The sequence below is a fragment of the Barbatula barbatula genome (assembly GCF_947034865.1).
Source record: "Barbatula barbatula genome assembly, chromosome: 18".
NCBI lineage: Eukaryota > Metazoa > Chordata > Actinopteri > Cypriniformes > Nemacheilidae > Barbatula > Barbatula barbatula.
This window is the reverse complement of record NC_136781.1, coordinates 10,715,318-10,732,989: the sequence shown is the minus strand read 5'-3', so window position 1 is coordinate 10,732,989 and position 17,672 is coordinate 10,715,318. Positions and strand designations below refer to the sequence as shown.

The 17,672-nt window shown below is 38.9% G+C and overlaps 1 protein-coding gene across 1 annotated transcript in view; it reads right to left on the bottom strand.

The window, feature by feature from the left end:
* fgf13a (fibroblast growth factor 13a) overlaps positions 1-17,672 on the bottom strand; it is a 79,934-nt gene that overhangs the window by 30,316 nt on the left and 31,946 nt on the right. Inside the window, exon 3 of the mRNA XM_079479351.1 lies at positions 14,718-14,885. Coding sequence (XP_079335477.1) covers positions 14,718-14,885 — 168 coding nt within the window. The remainder of the gene's footprint in view (positions 1-14,717; positions 14,886-17,672) is intronic.

The window sequence follows — 17,672 nt, the reverse complement described above, 5'->3', positions numbered from 1 at the left end:
GCAGAGGCCAAGCCAAATGTCAGCCAATCAGACTGAAGAATACCGAACTTCAGCCAATCGGCAAGTGAGCGTGTAACAGTAACCATGCGTGAATTCCAGCTCGGAAATGACTGTAGTGAGACGTAAGAAGGCAGACACAACAAAGCCAACGTTTACAACAAAAAATTTAAATGATAAGATTCAGAGATGAAACTACTTCAAGATTCTATATTAGTAATGCTGTTTATTCCAAATTCCCATTTAACCTTTTTTATGTAACTTCATAGTTACAGGCTTACAGCAGACATATTCTCCCTGTTAAGAGAAGAGAAATGTAATTGTGAACATTTGTTTTGTTGTGGTTTTAAAATGAGAGTACAAAGAACAATTACATAAAATATTTTAATATAGCAGCCATAAATGGGGAAAATATTGTCCTTGGGGAACCATGCCCAATCATTTGGGCTAAGCCCCAAATGTCTACAACCTCTGGCTCCGCACCTGTTTGGCAACATTGTTGCATAAATTCATCGCAGGCTATAAGCTTACCAATAAATTAATAAATTAAACTGTGTCCACCAAAGCGTTTTTAGCAGGCTGGAATAATATCTGGTGCTCTTCTAAAAATGGCCAGCTGGTTGCGCATGAGAGAATTGTTTTTTGTTATTTGGGATATCCATGACAGTTACATGTTACTAGTGTCTTGTTTTAAAGAATATTACTGAATAGACCGTTATAACAAAGCATTTACCAGCAATTTTGACTTCTCCATCGTTGTGTATGATGGTTGGTCAATGTATTGTTTGTCCCGCACCTCCTCCACTGCTGTTGGACAGTTTCCAAAAAGGACGGTTACGAGCTGTGCTTTTTACCAAAAGTTAAAGAGTAAAAATGAAAAAAGCGAGGGCAAAAAAACTCGTGAAATATAATTATGATACACAGTGCATCAAAATGCAGTGTCATCAGTTTGTCTAAAAGAATACAGAACGTTTAAATATTTCACGCACCATCTACACGTTCGTTCCAATTAAACACTTTCGTACCAATTAAACATTTAGAAATTACGAACATTTTCATGAATCCGAAAAGTTTACGTCAAAACAACTTTACGGACGATTTACACAAAAATGGTTCTGTTCGTGTTTCATGAAGGAGGCCCATTACTTTTGTACAGTATGACAGGCTTACACATCTTTAATGGCTTTGAGCCCACGGCCCAATCTAGCTAATCGCCAAGATGAGAATGAAAATCACTTAGTGTGTAAACTCAGAAATGTTTCCAGCAGGATTTCCTCCACAATAATCATGAGCTCTTGAATTATACACTACCTGGGCATATTAATAACTCATTTTCTATTTCCATCCTAGAGCAGGGGCTGTGTGAGGGGTCATTGACCTATATCGAATCCCAGTCAGACAGATATAAATGGAAATGGTTGGAAATGAGGGCCAGATGACCCTGCTAATGCTAAATCAACAAACTGTAAATGCGTTACAAGATGAAGGAGATAGAGGAACAAAGCCAGCTCATCTGCACTGATGGGCGAGCAAAGCGCCGTCTCCCACATCTGCTCAGAGGTGACGACTGTATCACAGCCCGCTGTCATAACTGTATGCTTCAGTATGACCAGTTTTAGAAAGTGTGATGCTAAGCTTAGCAACCGCAGGGGTGTTTGCTCAAAAAAATAGCCCTAATCGTCCAAAACTGACGTGGAGGTTGCGCAAGCAGTCTGATTAGTTTTCTGCAGATGATCATACGCAAAATCCATTAAACGTGGCATGCGGTTTTTATTTACCATGGTAATGCTGCGCTTCCTTCAGGATATATCCGATGTCTCATTGCCTCGCTTGGCAGCATTGCGTAAAGGCCTGGCACAGCTTTCCAGTGATGACTGAGTGTGAATCAGTGGAGCAGGCTGGGAGTCAGCAGGAAGAATGTGCTGGGTCTTCATCTGCGGAGAAGCTCTGACATGAGCCAGCACTGGAGCTTTGCTTACCGCACAGCAACAGGCAGAGATGTATACGTGCTTGATTTCACATGGGCCCAACAAACATTTAGAACATTCTAAAGTAGGCCGATGGATTTTGAAAGAGGGTTAACCTTCACACGGCTTTAACAAACACCAGCAGGATTACACTAGCTCAACACAAACATCTATATACATCTTTATAGAAAAATCGAATAACCTTCCACCAGCCGAATTATTCTTATGCAATAAGTGATGAGAAGTCTTAATTTAGTGCAGGGGACCAGGGTTTCTCAAACTATATATCGCAAAGGACCCCCAAATAAAATTTACCTTTTGTGAGGGACTCCTTTCAAAAATACATTTCTATAATTTGTTATATATAAAGAAAAACTGTAACTTTGTCGGATAAGTTGTACATGTACTTGTAATTTTTCTAAATTTACATTACTGGCTACATTTGTTGGCTGTATATAACCCCAAAGATACATTTTCAATTCAAACCTATTTGTACTGTAGCAACTTTCACTTTGAATTTGAAAAAGAAAGGAACTATAGTGAGAACAACTCACTAAAAAGAGACAAACACTTAATAACAAAACTCCAGAACCCTTGAAAGCTTCTGGAGGCCCCCTGAGGCCCCCAGTTTGAAAACCCCTGATTTAGAAGATTCCATCACTAAGCAAATTCTATCTTGGCCAAAGGTAAAACCCGCCTCAAGCATTTGGGACATCCCAGTAAAGAATGTCTGATTGCAGTTTATCACGTAAATACTTGAGGCTCCAATTCCTTTTATGAATCTGAACTGTGGCCCGCTTTGATTTAAGTAGCAGAGCCAGAGTAGATCTGACCGGCTTCTGCATTATTGATGGACTTCTCTATTTTCAAACACACCTTTTTCCCCAGAAACAAGAATTCAGGAGAGATCCTGAGCTCAAGCACCACCTGTTCAGAAGGCCTTGGGGAGGTGGCTATAGAGCATTTACAGCTGCTCTGCAGTATATGAATAAATAGTTGCCTCTTCTTTTTCGTATAACTCTCATCTCACCATTTAAATGGGAAGAAAGATGCAGAATGTGAGATGCAATTCTTTGCAACACATTAAAAAAGTAATCTGTATTCAACTCGTATTTCTCTTTGGACTGGCATAAATATGCACAGCAAAACGCATTATACAAAGTTTTCGCCTTGCCCTTCTCTTTTTATCGTTTCCCATTCTTTCCCTTTTATCCACCCTGCATAGTTTCATCCAGCTAGACGCGCATGCAACATGAGCCGTCTGAGTATGAGGTCGAGGAGTAAATAGCAGTTGAAATTCCTTTGATTCTTCCATTCTGTGCTCTCATCTACTGCCTTATAGAAATACAGCAGTCCTTTAGCTGCAGGCGCTCTCATTTCTGAAAGCCAGTTGAATAATAATAATTTTGACATCAATGAAGCAGGAATAGTGAGGGGTAAGAACAAGAACTCTGTGGCAAGACGCTGTCTGGGTTGATGCTTCAATATCTCAGACTGTGCAGTGTGCACATTGTAAAGCTTCCGGGTGTATTCTCAACCTTTACTTCTATCATTCTATGTGTCTGTTTCTTTCTCTACCTATTCCTTTATTGGCAAGGCATGAGTCCAGAGGGTATTAATTAGACATAATGTACGTTTGTACATAAAACAGTACATTATTGGCATTATTGCAAAATAAGGGTAACCTCGCATATATATTTAGGGTAACATCGGACCTGACCACACATTTATTGGACGATAAAAAAAAGTACAGTTTTTGTGTAAAAATGTCCAACATTGAAAAAATGTTTTAGAAAGAAATAAAAACATGGGGCTTGAAACTAAATGTGCTTAAAACAAAATGTCTGCCAACGGGATAAGAAAAATCTTGTTTTAAGAATTTGTGGATTCTTTTTTCCGATAAAAATGTACATAACAATGCAAAATCGGATGAATCAGAATCAAGTTCTAGAATGATTTTGAGACTACACTGTCATTTTACAGAATTTTTCTGTTATTTCTTTGTACAGGTTTTCCATCTAAAATGAATTTTATAGTTTATTTTTGTTACAGATTTTTCATGAATTTGTGAACAATGGTAAAAAACTCAAATATTCAAGAAGAAAGAAAGTTTTTTACAGATTATTTTTTAAATACGGTCAAAAACTGTACAATTACAGATGACCACAAGAAAATTTACAAGAAAAAGGGGGAAAACTATTTATTATACATCCTTGCATCCTATAATTTTACAGGAAAAAAACCTCAAATCAAATAATTTCATTGTAACAGCATATTTGCAACAGATAGTTGAAAAACTTGTGTGCAGTTCCAGTCAACATGGCAGTATATAGAGATAATTACAATAATTTACACTAGACTTGTCAGTACACAATGGCAAAAAACATTTTTTTTACAGTGTATACTTAGTTCTGTGGATGACCAAGGGACAAATTTAAGCGATTAGGGCTCGCCCCAAGTGCTGCATTACCATGATTTATTTTTCCTTAAACAGAGAGGATAGTGTACCTTTTGGATTGGATGCAGCCAATTGATCTCATTTAAAAACATCTGCTATAATAAGGACTCTGTTATAAAATCAGTAAGGCTTAAGTGCAGATCATCACACAAAGCCACAGAGTTATCCAGCAGTCCTCGCTAATCAACCGATAAAGCATGCGGCCACTGCCAGAGGGATAACGTTCATCAGGCCTTTATCAATGTTAAAGGGGTCATATGACACTGCTAAAACTAATATTATCGTTTGTTCAGTCAAGACCACTTTATCAAATAATGTTTTTTTTGTGAATAATAAAACATCTAGTTGGTGTTTGTGGTATGGTTCTGTTCTGGGTTAACTTTAATGAAACTTTACATGCATTCATTCCTGGACAGAGCGGGGAGAGCAGAAAGTCAAAATCCCCCCTTGGGGTAATAGAACAGATCCAATAAATACATTAAACAAAAACAAGTAAGAACTGGAACCATAACGACAATCACAAGAACATAAATATCACAAACTATTAACAACTGGAACCATAAATAAACAATCACAAGAAATATAAATAATCCACAGGTAATGATATAAAGCTGGAGTTGGGGATGGTGGGAGGGTTTAAGTTCAGCGTGCCACTAAGCAATGGATTGGCGCAGAATGAATGAGGATTTCAATAAACCGCAATGATGTGTGGCGAATTTGGATTGGTGCGTGTCACAAACAGCTGACATGCGAATTTGACTCATGTGACCTGCCTGAACTAATGCATGCTTGATTTTTGGATGTAATACAATGCGTATACATGATTTAAGGTTAAAAAATGCTGTATTTTCCACATTCCGTGCATGTTTGTATCTCCTCCTTACTCCGCCACTCTGAAACGCGTTTTTTTTTTACAAAGATCATCGCTCTGAAAAGGGAGTTGTCTAGTGTTTGATCGAATACTGCAAGCGTGTGACGGAAATGCAGCGCCTCCATATTTGGAACATCAGGTTCCAAAGCAATTGTACTGACAGGTACGCCCACCTAATTTGGGTATACATTTGGGCGGTCTTAGTCAAATCATACCACAAACTGAATTGATTTGTGGAGGCGTGGTTACACGAGGCGTTTCAGGCAGGTCTGGGTGAGCATTCGCTTTTAGATAGAATGCATCTTTAGTTTACAACGCTTACATTTTTGCCTAATACATGCATGGCCGACTTATAACACCCCAAAGACACAGAAAAACTTGTATTCCAGCCATATGACCCCTTTAACACTCAGATTAGTGCTGGCTAACATCATCAGCCATGCCTTTTGTATGCGGGTCGTGCGATGGCGCTCGATTGCTGTTTGTTACATCACTCTAGTCATGCGTCTGTGACAGCTGATCAGACATTTTCTGATGGGGATATAAGTGAAAAAAGGTTGAGAGAGAGAGCGCACATGCACTGTTCCAACACCTCTGACAGACAGGCACTAAGTAGTGTGCTAAAATGTTGTCAAGCCCAAAAACAACTACAAATTCAGTGATTTTCAATATAGTTCAAAAAGCAGTGTAGCGCAAACAAATGTGAGACGAGACATAATTTAAACAAGCACATCTCATCTGAGGTTTCTTTATTACTTGATGCAGCATTGTGATATGTTTTGATTATACAGTATGTGAAATATTTTGTTGTCGTTTATAAATATGTTTACATCTGTTAACATCTTTTTGTTGAGTGCATATTTAGTGCAAATCTTTTATATTGCACTTCCTTTCAACAGATGTAAAATCGGACTCGCCATTGTTGCTTATGCATGGTCAGGAGTCCTAAGTGTGTTCTTTCCATGATTGTGTGCCTGTGATGTGTGGGTGCTTGAGTTTTGCAGACTCAGCCTCAGGCCTGTGTGAGTGTGCTATCATCACTCATGGCCTTCTGTCAGCCACGTGTACGCTCTCTCCCACGCTCCGGTTGGGCCTTTGCATCCTGATGTGTTCATTCATTCTTCCGCTCACTCACAAATCAGATTTTGTTCCATAACAGCATCCTAAACTCTTGTGTCCCTGCATTCTGATTCGGGGGATTTTAAGCAAGCAAATGTTTTTTTATAAACTAATCCATACATTTGCAATAGTCTGGTATGAAATGTAGAGTATTGTAGTGTGCACCTGTTGACTACAGTAAATCTGAAATCAATTTTAGACTCTGATCATAATGGCTGATCATTTTCAACAAAATAAACAAATATGTTGGCACCTATAGCCCATAGTGGTGGCATGTGGCTAAAGATAGTAGTTAATTATCCTTCTTGTTCCTAAAAATGCAAGGCATCGGTCTCTTTCTATCCTATTTTCCCTGCATGTGCCCTGGGTAAGCATCTCAGATCACTGCCCCACCCCCTATTTCCAGTCTCTTCAGGATTAGCTATAAATAGCTGCTCGCATGGAGTGGATGAATACACTGAATCTCTTCCTGTCAAAGACATAACTGGTCCATTGAGAAGGGTTATTGCTTAAACCTACAGCAGTGCACATAGTTTATCACAGAGCATTGTGTTCAGATGCAGGCTGTGTAGAGGTCTATGGTCCTCAAAATCAAATCTATCTTTAGTCTGAATATTATAGCCTATTCTTTATCTGGAAGCAAAAAAATAAAGAAAGCAGCGTGAATAAAGTTTCCTTGTATAAAATTTAGGACAGTGAAAGTCAATGGTGCAAAAATGGGGTGTGCAGTATATGCAGTGCATACGGGCGCCTCACAAGAGGGGCCACAATATTATTTAAAGTATTTTTGATAAAAAGTAATTATATAGGCGTTAATGCGTTAATTACATACAATTATATACAACGTTTTAATTTAATTTTTGTCAAGCATTTTATACTAGTTAAACAAATGTATGTTATCTAATCGAGTTATTATGTCAACCGCTCATTCTGTGACAGTCACATAAAAGTACTATAAAAGTAAAATGAGGACACCATATCCAAGTGGATTAATAATGTTAACGTCATATCATGTCTGTAAATCTTTAAGTTATTTAACAATGCCTCAGAGGTCGTTCATATCATAATGTATGATATATTAACATGCTTTGGATGCGTTGACAATAATTGGATGTTTTTATCCAATTATAGACTACAAATATTTCACTCATAGTTTGCATCTTTTTTCCACAGCTCAATTCACACTGCTGTGACATTACTTGACAATAATTAAAATGATTCAATAATAAAATCTAAATATATATGAAAAAGATACATGCCCGGATTCATAGATAGGGCTAAGTCTAGTCCCAGAATAAAATGGATGTTTGAGTGCTTAATGCTTAACTGAAAATATGTCGCCCATGTCAGTGCCATTTTTTTGGTCTACCAGAAATTTTGTACAAGAGACTTAAATGTCCTTATTGTTTTAAGACATAGTAAGCCTTGTCTGTGAAACCGGCCACAAAGATGGTACCAGCTAGTCCAAACACCTTTACAATCTAAACGGCATATAAAACAAAACTAAAAGCTGCAGATGATTGTTCTTGTCAAGGTATAACAAAGCTGGCTGGACCTTAACACAGATTTTTCTTACAAAATCAATTAAAGACATAACGCCTACGGGTTCTATTCTATTTTTATATTATATTGTTGGCAATTGACGAAGAAAGAATCTTGCTGGCAGACATAAATGCTGCCTTTTCCATCCAGTCTAACACTCTCAGATCCTTTACCAGCACTGGCAGCTGAGACGATGCTCCAAATTAGGTGTCTATGTATATCAGTGCTGACAAGGCCTTAGCCTGCGTGATCCTTCGTGGGAGAAGACGCTTTGGAGTCTCATGTGATTGCCCCATGCCATTTTGTCCAGGTGGCCCATGGGATGGGACTATCACATGGCGAGGTCACAAAGGATTGAACTATTACCGGTGTTCGCATTTGCTTTGGAGCATGCATATGTCTGTCCTCTTACAATTGCTCAATTGCTTCAGTCACTTTTATCCAAAGAGACTTACAAGTAGTTTTTCTTTTTACAGTGGCACATTACTGCAGAGCAATCAGGGGTAAGGTGTCTTGCTCAAGGGCACTTCAGTCATGACCTGCTGACACTAAGATTTGAACCACCAACCTTCTGATCACAAGCCCAACACTCTAACCCCCAGGCCACAACTGAAATGGGGGAATCACTCATGTGTAAAGTGGGACAGCTTAGACAAGCTCACAAATTACTTTTAAATGTGAGCTGAGTGCTCGGCTCTTGATCTCCACTCTGACAGGGTGGAATATATCCACTCGCTACACCTGACGCTTGAAAAAAAGCACAGATTCAGCATCCCAATGATGCTGTTTCCGGAGCTGTTTGCCAAGAGAAGGACAGCAGTTACCCACACTTTCTCGGTTCATCTCAGCAGGTGGGATAGAGAACGTGTGAAACAGGTTGATGAACGATGTGAAGAGGTGAGATTGTGTGGGGAGATGACTCATCATAACTACCCGTCTAAACAGGCAGCTGGAATATACTTGTGTGGGCGAGAGGAAAAGACTGAGCGTGTGCGCGGTTTAGGAAAAGAGGGGGAGTCAGGCTCAAGGGCTTTAAATGAGCCAGACCTGGCCAGTTTTTCCTCCGATTCACACATTTTGCTGTTCTTTATCGAATACTCGAAAGTTTTCTATTTTAATGCATCAGAGCTTCATTTGGGACACATGGAGCCAAAGGCAACATCATGTTAGAATTTCCAACGGTAAAAAATCCACACAAGGCAGTCTATCGGAGAACAGAGTAAAGGTGTCTACTTGAGGATGTCAGATTTGATGGATGATTTTTCTTGTGAGAGTTAAGTTCCTGAGGGGAGACTGCAGTGTGTGTGGTGGTGCTTTATGTAGTGTGAGTGGACACGCTATTTTTTTTGCAAATGCACTATTAGGTGGTTGCCCTGAAGGCTTATTACAAAAACTCCAACTGGTCCAAAATGCGTCAGCTCGAGTTCTTACACAACATTGAGCATATTAGCCTGGTTATGTCAACCTTGCACTGGTTACCTATAAAGCATCGCAATAACTTTAAAATCGTGTTTATTGCCTATGAAGCCCTGCATGGTTTAGCTCCTCACTACTTGAGTGAACTTCTCTTGTATTACAGTCCTTCGCGTACACTACGCTCTCAGGCGTCCGGTCAGTTGGTAATGCCTAGAATTTCAAGTGCAGGCGGCAGATCCTTTTCCTATCTTTGGAACAGTCTTCCCCGCACTGTCATACTATGTCAGTTTAAATCTAGACTAAAGACACATCTGTTTAATCTTGCATACACTACAGTATCATAATATATATATTCCGAATGTTTAGGCTGCACTAGTTAGATCAATTGGAACCAGGAACACTTCAAATAACAACTGATGCATTTGTTGCATCAAAGATTGCAGAACAGTACTCTACTCTCAGCCAGACTTGTCTCATTGTTCCAAGGTTACCAGAGCGGGCAGGACGCAGTCCAAGGTTTCCAGAGCGGGCAGGACGCAGTCCAAGGTTTCCAGAGCGGGTAACAAATGCCCAGACCTGACAAAAGCTGTGATGATAGAGCTGGACAAAGGACGTCGCGATTCTAAAAAATTTCAGCCTATATTAAATTATTCATTTTAGTTCAAAATTATTTTATATTGCCTTGTTATGCAAGCACTGTCGAGCTTGTGCTGAGGCTGCAGCTTTTGCCAGAGTGAAACCATTTGCATACTGTTTTGCGCTGTTTGCCTGGCAGGGGGGGTTGCTAGAATTTTATAGTTTTATATAATTAACATTGCATATAGGAATTTCTAGTCTGTCTAATATTTGACCTGTGTTTTGACTTGCATAACCTTTTTTTTTACTTATAGTCAATGTTTTCTTGTACAGCTTCTTTGTAACACTGAAAATTGTAAAAAGCGCTATATAAATAAAGTTGACTTGACATGTATTCGCAAATAAACTTTTACAAAACAAACTGGTCAAAATAACAAAAAAGATGCAATGTTTTCCGAAATATGAATACTGCAGTCCTTATTCATGTTAAAACAAAAATGAATTCATAATGCAATAATCTAGATTTTTTTTCAAATACATTCAGAAATGCTGATTTAATGCAAAACGGGAGTAGTCTATTATTTTTCCGCAGCTATATGTATTAATGAGGTATCGGTTGGGGTCAGAGGGCAGAAAATATCATTAGCCTGTTACGGATACAATGGAAGTCTAAAGGATATCCTCATGTCCCCTGCTGTAATACAGTAATATAATACAAACCTATGTGTGTGTGTGTGTGTGTGTGTGTGCACATCCTATCATAAAGCGATATGTGCCATGAAAGTGCTGACTGCACATCTCTGCCTGGCTGTTTACACTTCAGATAATGTACAGTGCACACATTTATAGAGCTCTGCAAGACAAACTCTGTCAGTAAATACAGCTTAGACATCTAATGTAAGGCTGTTGTGTAAGGTTTAGGTGAAAATCTTGCATGGCATCTTACTGGATTTGAGTGAATTGACTAAAGTGAAGCCAGGTGAGACCTGTTGTCATGTTGGCAAATGGTTTACAGATTTTTCATATCTTTACATGAGCCACATGAGGTCTAAGAGACTCAGTGGAGATGGAACAGAAAAGAGTCGCACCTGCTTTGCTGTGTAAAAGACGCTGTGTAGTTAGAAATGATGGTGGTAATATGGAGACTACAAACAACCATCTGCTATCTAAAAGCACGTTTTTACACCTACCTTGGGACCATTCCCAACATAAAAATCCATGACTTTAAATGTGAATGAGATTAACCAAAGCAAGAGCTCATTTTATAAATCTATATCACTCTCATAAAAACACTCACCATCTAACATTTAACCTCCCTATCTAGAGATCTGTTACCTCTTTCCCCTGCTCCGCCCATCTCAATCCCCCACAGTTTGCACTCATTATCATAACCATGTCTATTCATGCTTTTTCTATTTATTCTACTATTCTTATACTGTAAATAATTGCAGCTTGATCCTGTGAGTGTAATAAAAAAACAACAACGGAATAAGCATCATCAGAGTCCGTCTAGTGTTTGTGCGGTAAGTGATGACAGTGTTAAGTTGTGCGGTTTGAGCGAGGCAGGTGAAATAAGCGAAGGTCAGTTGTAATGTAATTTCAGCGTTTATCAGTCTCTCTAATGCTGTTTACACAGGTGGGAGAGTGAGTGAAGGTGCCAAGTGCTTTATTGATATATGCGGTTTGTGAAATAATCAAGCAAGCCATCGCTTTAAATACTGTCAGAGTAGAGCTGCGAACGTAATCATCATGTTTAGCTTTTATAACTGCATTATGTTGGAGTGTTTGACGGGAATCTGCTCAACAACAACATCACTTGACTGCATAACTGGTTGATGGTTGGTTATGCTTACACAGACTGAGAGAAATATGAACAATGAGAACGGGTAGGACAGCCTCTGGAATAAAATAAATGTTTAATGACCCTTAACCAGTAAAATTAACTGGATTATTTTACAATGTATTTCCACATTTATAATTGTTTTTAATATATTGATGATATTTGTTGAATTAATTTTCTATTAAACATAAATTGAGATGTATATTTTAGTCATGATTTCTTAGTGATTCATAAAAAGTGGTCAGCCATGGTGACAAAGAGGATGTAATAGGCCTACCTAAGAAAAGTTTGAAAAAACTTGTAAACAACAAATCTCTCCATGTACTAAGGTTTTTTTGTGCTATTTAGGATAAGAGCCTGTCCTCCAAGTAAAAACGACTCAAAAGGTTGTTGGTGCAAATAGATTTTGTTTCCCGCCGGGACACACCTCCCTTGAGTGCCAAGACACGTTCCCCTGGATGGTAAAACACGCAGCAAATGGCTGAGGAGAATAGGAGAAACAAAGAAAGCGGGACTAACAAATACGCAATTAATTGCTGAAATTACAAGCAGCTAGACTCGAAGGTGATCCTTATGACTTCCCTATGACTTACAAAGGAATCAGGTGTTCCTGGACACTGAAATGTTGTAGGAAATTGCATTTCCTGATATTGTAAGCAGTCATTTTGCTGAAGCAGGCGTATTCAGACGCAACATTAGTATACTCATGTCCAAATCTCACACGAATTAGAAATAGTCTACTCGATACTTACGCTTCGGACGTACCATTCGTTTATTTCACGCCTACTTTTTTGTGAATACTGACAATTCTGAAGTACTATTCGTTCGCCTACTGCTTCTTGCCAACTATATTGTAAGGAAGTATGCCATTTCGGATTCATCCACAGCCTCTGTTTGCATGTCCGGAAACGAGGTTGGGATGTGTGAGAGAGAGAGTGAGCAAGAGAAGAAAGAGAGAGAGCAATATAGATATATGGCCTATATATATAGTGAACATACTGCTGATTGACTTGTGGGTTATTGACCGCAGTGAGGATCCAAAGTTTGTGTCCTAAATCTGATCAGGGGAAGTTTTTTTTTAGGAGTAAGCATCAGATTTTCAGCTTGTGGGTAGAGCACCTGCAGCTATTTCTCCTGTTCAAGCTGTCTCTGTAATACACAAACTGATCCCAACTCAACAGACAGAGGCTCAGATGTCCATCCTTTTTTTAAATAATATTTCATCCAGAAATAAACATTCTGTCATTATTTACCCTTATGTTGTTATGAATGACTTTAAAGCACAGTACCAGAACAAGTGAAGGGGGACAGGCAATGAGAACCTATATGCATCATAAAAGTATTTTCTAAAAACTAAATTACATTTCAATAATTTATCATAAAACCCTCACTTTCAGCAAATTAACGCTTAAAAATGGAGCATGAACACAGCAGTGACATCAAAGGTCACTGCTTGTAACAGTCTGCAATGCACCAGATTTTTTAAGACAAAGACATTGCTTAACACTCAAAGATATAGAATAAATAAAACAACCAGTTGTATAGGTGACAGCTTGAACTTTATAGTGTTTTTAAGCTTAAAGTCATCGCCATTTAATTCAATTAACAGAACAGCCTGACAATGACTCGTGTCATGCTCCACAGAGAAAAAAAAGCCATACTGGTCCGAAAGAAAATATATTATGACAGAATATATATTTTTGGGTGAACTATTCCTTTAACCCTGATGGCATGCTCATGTTTCATAAGGAACCTATAACTTCCTTTGCAAATGTAGTCATGTCCACACCGAGTTTCAGTCAGTCTGAATAATAGATCTGTAGTTATTCAGTTTCCCCTTCATTCTCTCCTTCCACCCTTGTCCTGTCATCTGCAGCACGATCCAGAAAGATGAAATTCACCAAGATCCTGCACAAACACTGCAGAAATCCGACCTGGAGAAGGTGCCCTGGACCTCCTAGTCCCTCTACAGCTCTATAGCACCACGAAATGAGCCCAAATAATGACTGTGAATATAAACCATTACTGAATAATTGATCAGGCACATGTTTGTCAGAAGCTGTGGCATTGTAGCGATGACAACTAAATTATCCATCAATCTAGAGCTGCATTCCATTGATGCATGAACAAATCATTTGTCATCCAGCACGGCGGCTGATAAGAGCGCTTATGTTTCACTTTATTTAGATATGAGGTGACTTCTGATGTCTTACCCAATGATCTGACAGTGTAAAAAGAAAAGCACTTTAACAATCACGTTTACGACACTTTTTCTTAGCACTCTATAGAGTTCCACCCACAGTAAAAAAAAGACAATACAGCATCTAGCAACATGCAGGACCCCATAATGACCTAGCACATTGGCCCCCTGTGTACATGACCAATAGCAGACATCAGCAAAACACATGTATCTGTAAACACTTGAAAAAGGAAGACATATAGTGAAGGAGAAACAGACAACGGCAATGCCTTTTGATATAGAGGAATGAAAAAGCTGTATAATAGATATAAAATGGAATAAAAGTATAATAGAATATAAAAGTGTGTAGGTCTGGTGTCCATGTGTGTGTGTGTGTGTGTGTGTGTGTGTGTGTGTGTGTGGAGGGAGAGAAGTCAATGAAACAGATTTGAGCAACAGATGCGAAGGGGTGGAATACTGTAGGCAGATTGTATTCCGAAAGGGGAGGGGCTTCTTGGAAGGGGGTGGAGTCTGGAACTGTACACAGGAAGTCGAATATGCTTGTGGAATATGATCATCACTCACTCACTTCTGCTTCCTACACACAAAAGCTGACATATTGAAAATGCACAAGCGAGAAAAGGCAAGAAACGAAAAGCAAATCAAAAGAGTTGAAACGAAACTTAAAACCTAGGAAAAGACACAGAAGCATCAAAATAGGAAAGGAAAACATGGGTGAGTTGCACACAAACCTTCTGGCTCTGAGCCTTCTTTGAGGATGACTTGCTTCAGTGGACAGCAGAAGATTTCATGACACTTAGCACGAAACGGGGAGCCTTTACCCCTTATATCCGCAGAATGGATGGAATCCTGCCGCAACATAATGTACTCCTGGGTACCTGGGGCAGCGTCATCCTGGACTGCGGTCAGGCCATAACAAAACGAACGCAGGGTTAGAAAGGGAAAGAGAGCGCTCAAGGCAACAGAAATAATTCACACAATGACAGAAATATGCAAAGTAAGCATAAATGACAAGGTCAAAATAAGCAAAAACGGCAATAAGATTAACAAAACACATGTACAGTAATAGTTTACAGAGGAAAGCTGAAAGAGAGGAAGAAAGTGAAAAGGGCTGGGCGAGATATTCTACACTCGTGTTACATTCGAAATGATTCTTGCGATATAAAAGGTTGAAATATAGTGTGTCGCAGTGATTTTAATGTGGCTTTTATTTGGCCATTACTTTTCTTAAGGAGCATCAACTTGTTTTGAGTAGTTTTTTGTCTTAACTTGCTACAGAACAGCATTAGAGTTGGTAAAATCAATTCATTTCCATGAATCTGATTAAACCTCTAAGACTGTTTTAATGCAATTCTTTGTAGGTCAAAGTCCATTAGAGCAAATGTGTAAAGATATATGTTAAATATTATCCAAAAGCTAAATATTTTTTTGTGTAATCAATATCGCCCAACCCTAATAAACATTACATCACATTGAAACTACAGTACAAGACAGCAGTTAGTTAAGCAGTGGGATCAGGGTATAGGGTGGTAAACTCAGACAGGTGGGGTTATCTGGCTCTCATCAACTGAAATCCTTTATTTCAGAGGGCGATGACCAGAGACAATAGTCGGTGTAGGGACAAAGCCCCCATGCAAACTTACTGTGTTGATTTAAGACATAACAAGAAGACATTTCTGGTGTTTTCATTTTTGGTGCTTGACAAAGTCAGTAAAAGTCATGCATCATTTCCAGCACAGGCATCTCGCATGCATAGAGTAAGCAGCTCAACTGTATCTTTACCTCAACATGTACATACAGTATAAACAGCTGTTCATTTTTCTGTTACTGACTGGGGGGACTGCAAATAGGTGGAATGCTAAAGGACATCTTCCTGCAGGTATTATAGACCTTGCCCCTCTTATTTTGATTAGTATTTCACCCTTGACCCTCTCAAATCAACAGTGCAGGCTTATGCTCACAGTATTACATCAAGCTCACACTGTACTGTGAAAGCTTATGAGATGCTTTCATTGCCTGAAGCTTGCAGAGTGTACTTTTCCTTAAGCTAAAATGGATTATTATCTCTTTTTGCCTTTTTGTCATGATTTGAGGCTAAACACTTCTGCCACGTAACAGCAGTGGTTTTGAAACTCTTACCCTTTTATCTGACTTTGAATCTCTTTCTGTCACTTTCTTTCTTCCTGACTACATTTCTCTTTCTCTCTATATTTTTCCATTTTCAATTTAAAGGTACTTTGTTGGTATGATTGTATGTACAAAATTGCCAAAGCATTATACACAAAAACAACAACACAATAACTACTACATTCTTCTAAACACACAACTGCAAATCTTCCCATGCTCACAATGCCCTTCTCATGCAAACAGTCCATTTTTCCTCTCAAAGTAATATTTTGTCTCCAATGTGTTGTGAAGGTCTTAGTCAATCTATAGTTATTAATGGTCACTTTAACTGCAGCCTTATAAAACTCAATTAAAATGACAAGCATATTTATTGCCGGCAAAGTCTTTTTACAATATGCCGCTACTCAACGTGCCAGAGCATGATGGAGGGTGCACGGTCAGGTCACGAGAATCCTGATGGATATGCAACCTGCAGGAGCTCCACCTTCTCCTTCAGCTGTAGCTTCAAATGAGCTGTCAGCTCTGTGGCCTGATGGGATGTGATCTACAGCTCACAGTTCTGCCACCCCATCAGCACTGATGGATGCCGCTGTCCGTGGTGCTGAAGGAGCTGGATTAGTGTAATGATGCGACCTTTCCCTGTGTACATCCCCTTACCTTCTCAGTCCCTGAGCTGAAGGTGTCAAGGGCCAAAATGACCCTTAATCAAGGAAGGACGTAAAATGACCCTTAATCAAGAAAAGCAATAAAACTCAAAAGCGAAATGATCGGTTGCTGCGTAATCCATAATTTCCCAGAACTGTACATGGGTTACGGATACACTACATGTCAAAGATCAGAACAGTTCATTTACAATGGCCTCAATCCACAAAGACTTCAAGGACAGAAGTGACACTATCAACAGCACCCGTGACAGCTTTAAATTATGACCCTGTGGCAGTTCACATATTAAAGCAGAGAGATTAAGGTCACAAAGTTTAAGCAGTGAAACAGATTTAAAGGTGGACTGTCTCAGTTTGTACTATTTAAATGAAAGGAGCCCATTTCAGTGATAAGAATGAACAGAAGAACGTGGCCATCAGCCGGTCATGCAACCCTGAGGGAGTGTGTGCTTAGAATATCAGCACTTTAAATATCATGTGAATCTGAGTCAAGACTACTTTTTAGTCTTATGAGATCTTCAAAGTTTGGTGAGCTTTTGAAAATGAATTTAATTTTCATTGCTGTTTCTCCAAAGCTTTAGAACTGAAAAGGAGATTGAGCTGTTCTTTACACTATGTGCTTGAAAAGAATATCTTATTCTCTAAGTTTCTTCTTTATAGATTCATGGCCGTGAACTGCAAGGGAAAGAAGTAAGTATGACTTCTTTCTAATAATTTCCCTAATTTGAATCACTTAAAAACTAAATTTAAATTCTGTCGTTACTCACTCCTCCATTTACTATTCCCATTTTTTCTGTGTAACATTTTTTATTAGTGACTAAGATAGTTATAACTTATCACACAAAATGCAAATTAAGCGATTTGCCCAAGTAAATTATATACAAAGTCAATGCAAAG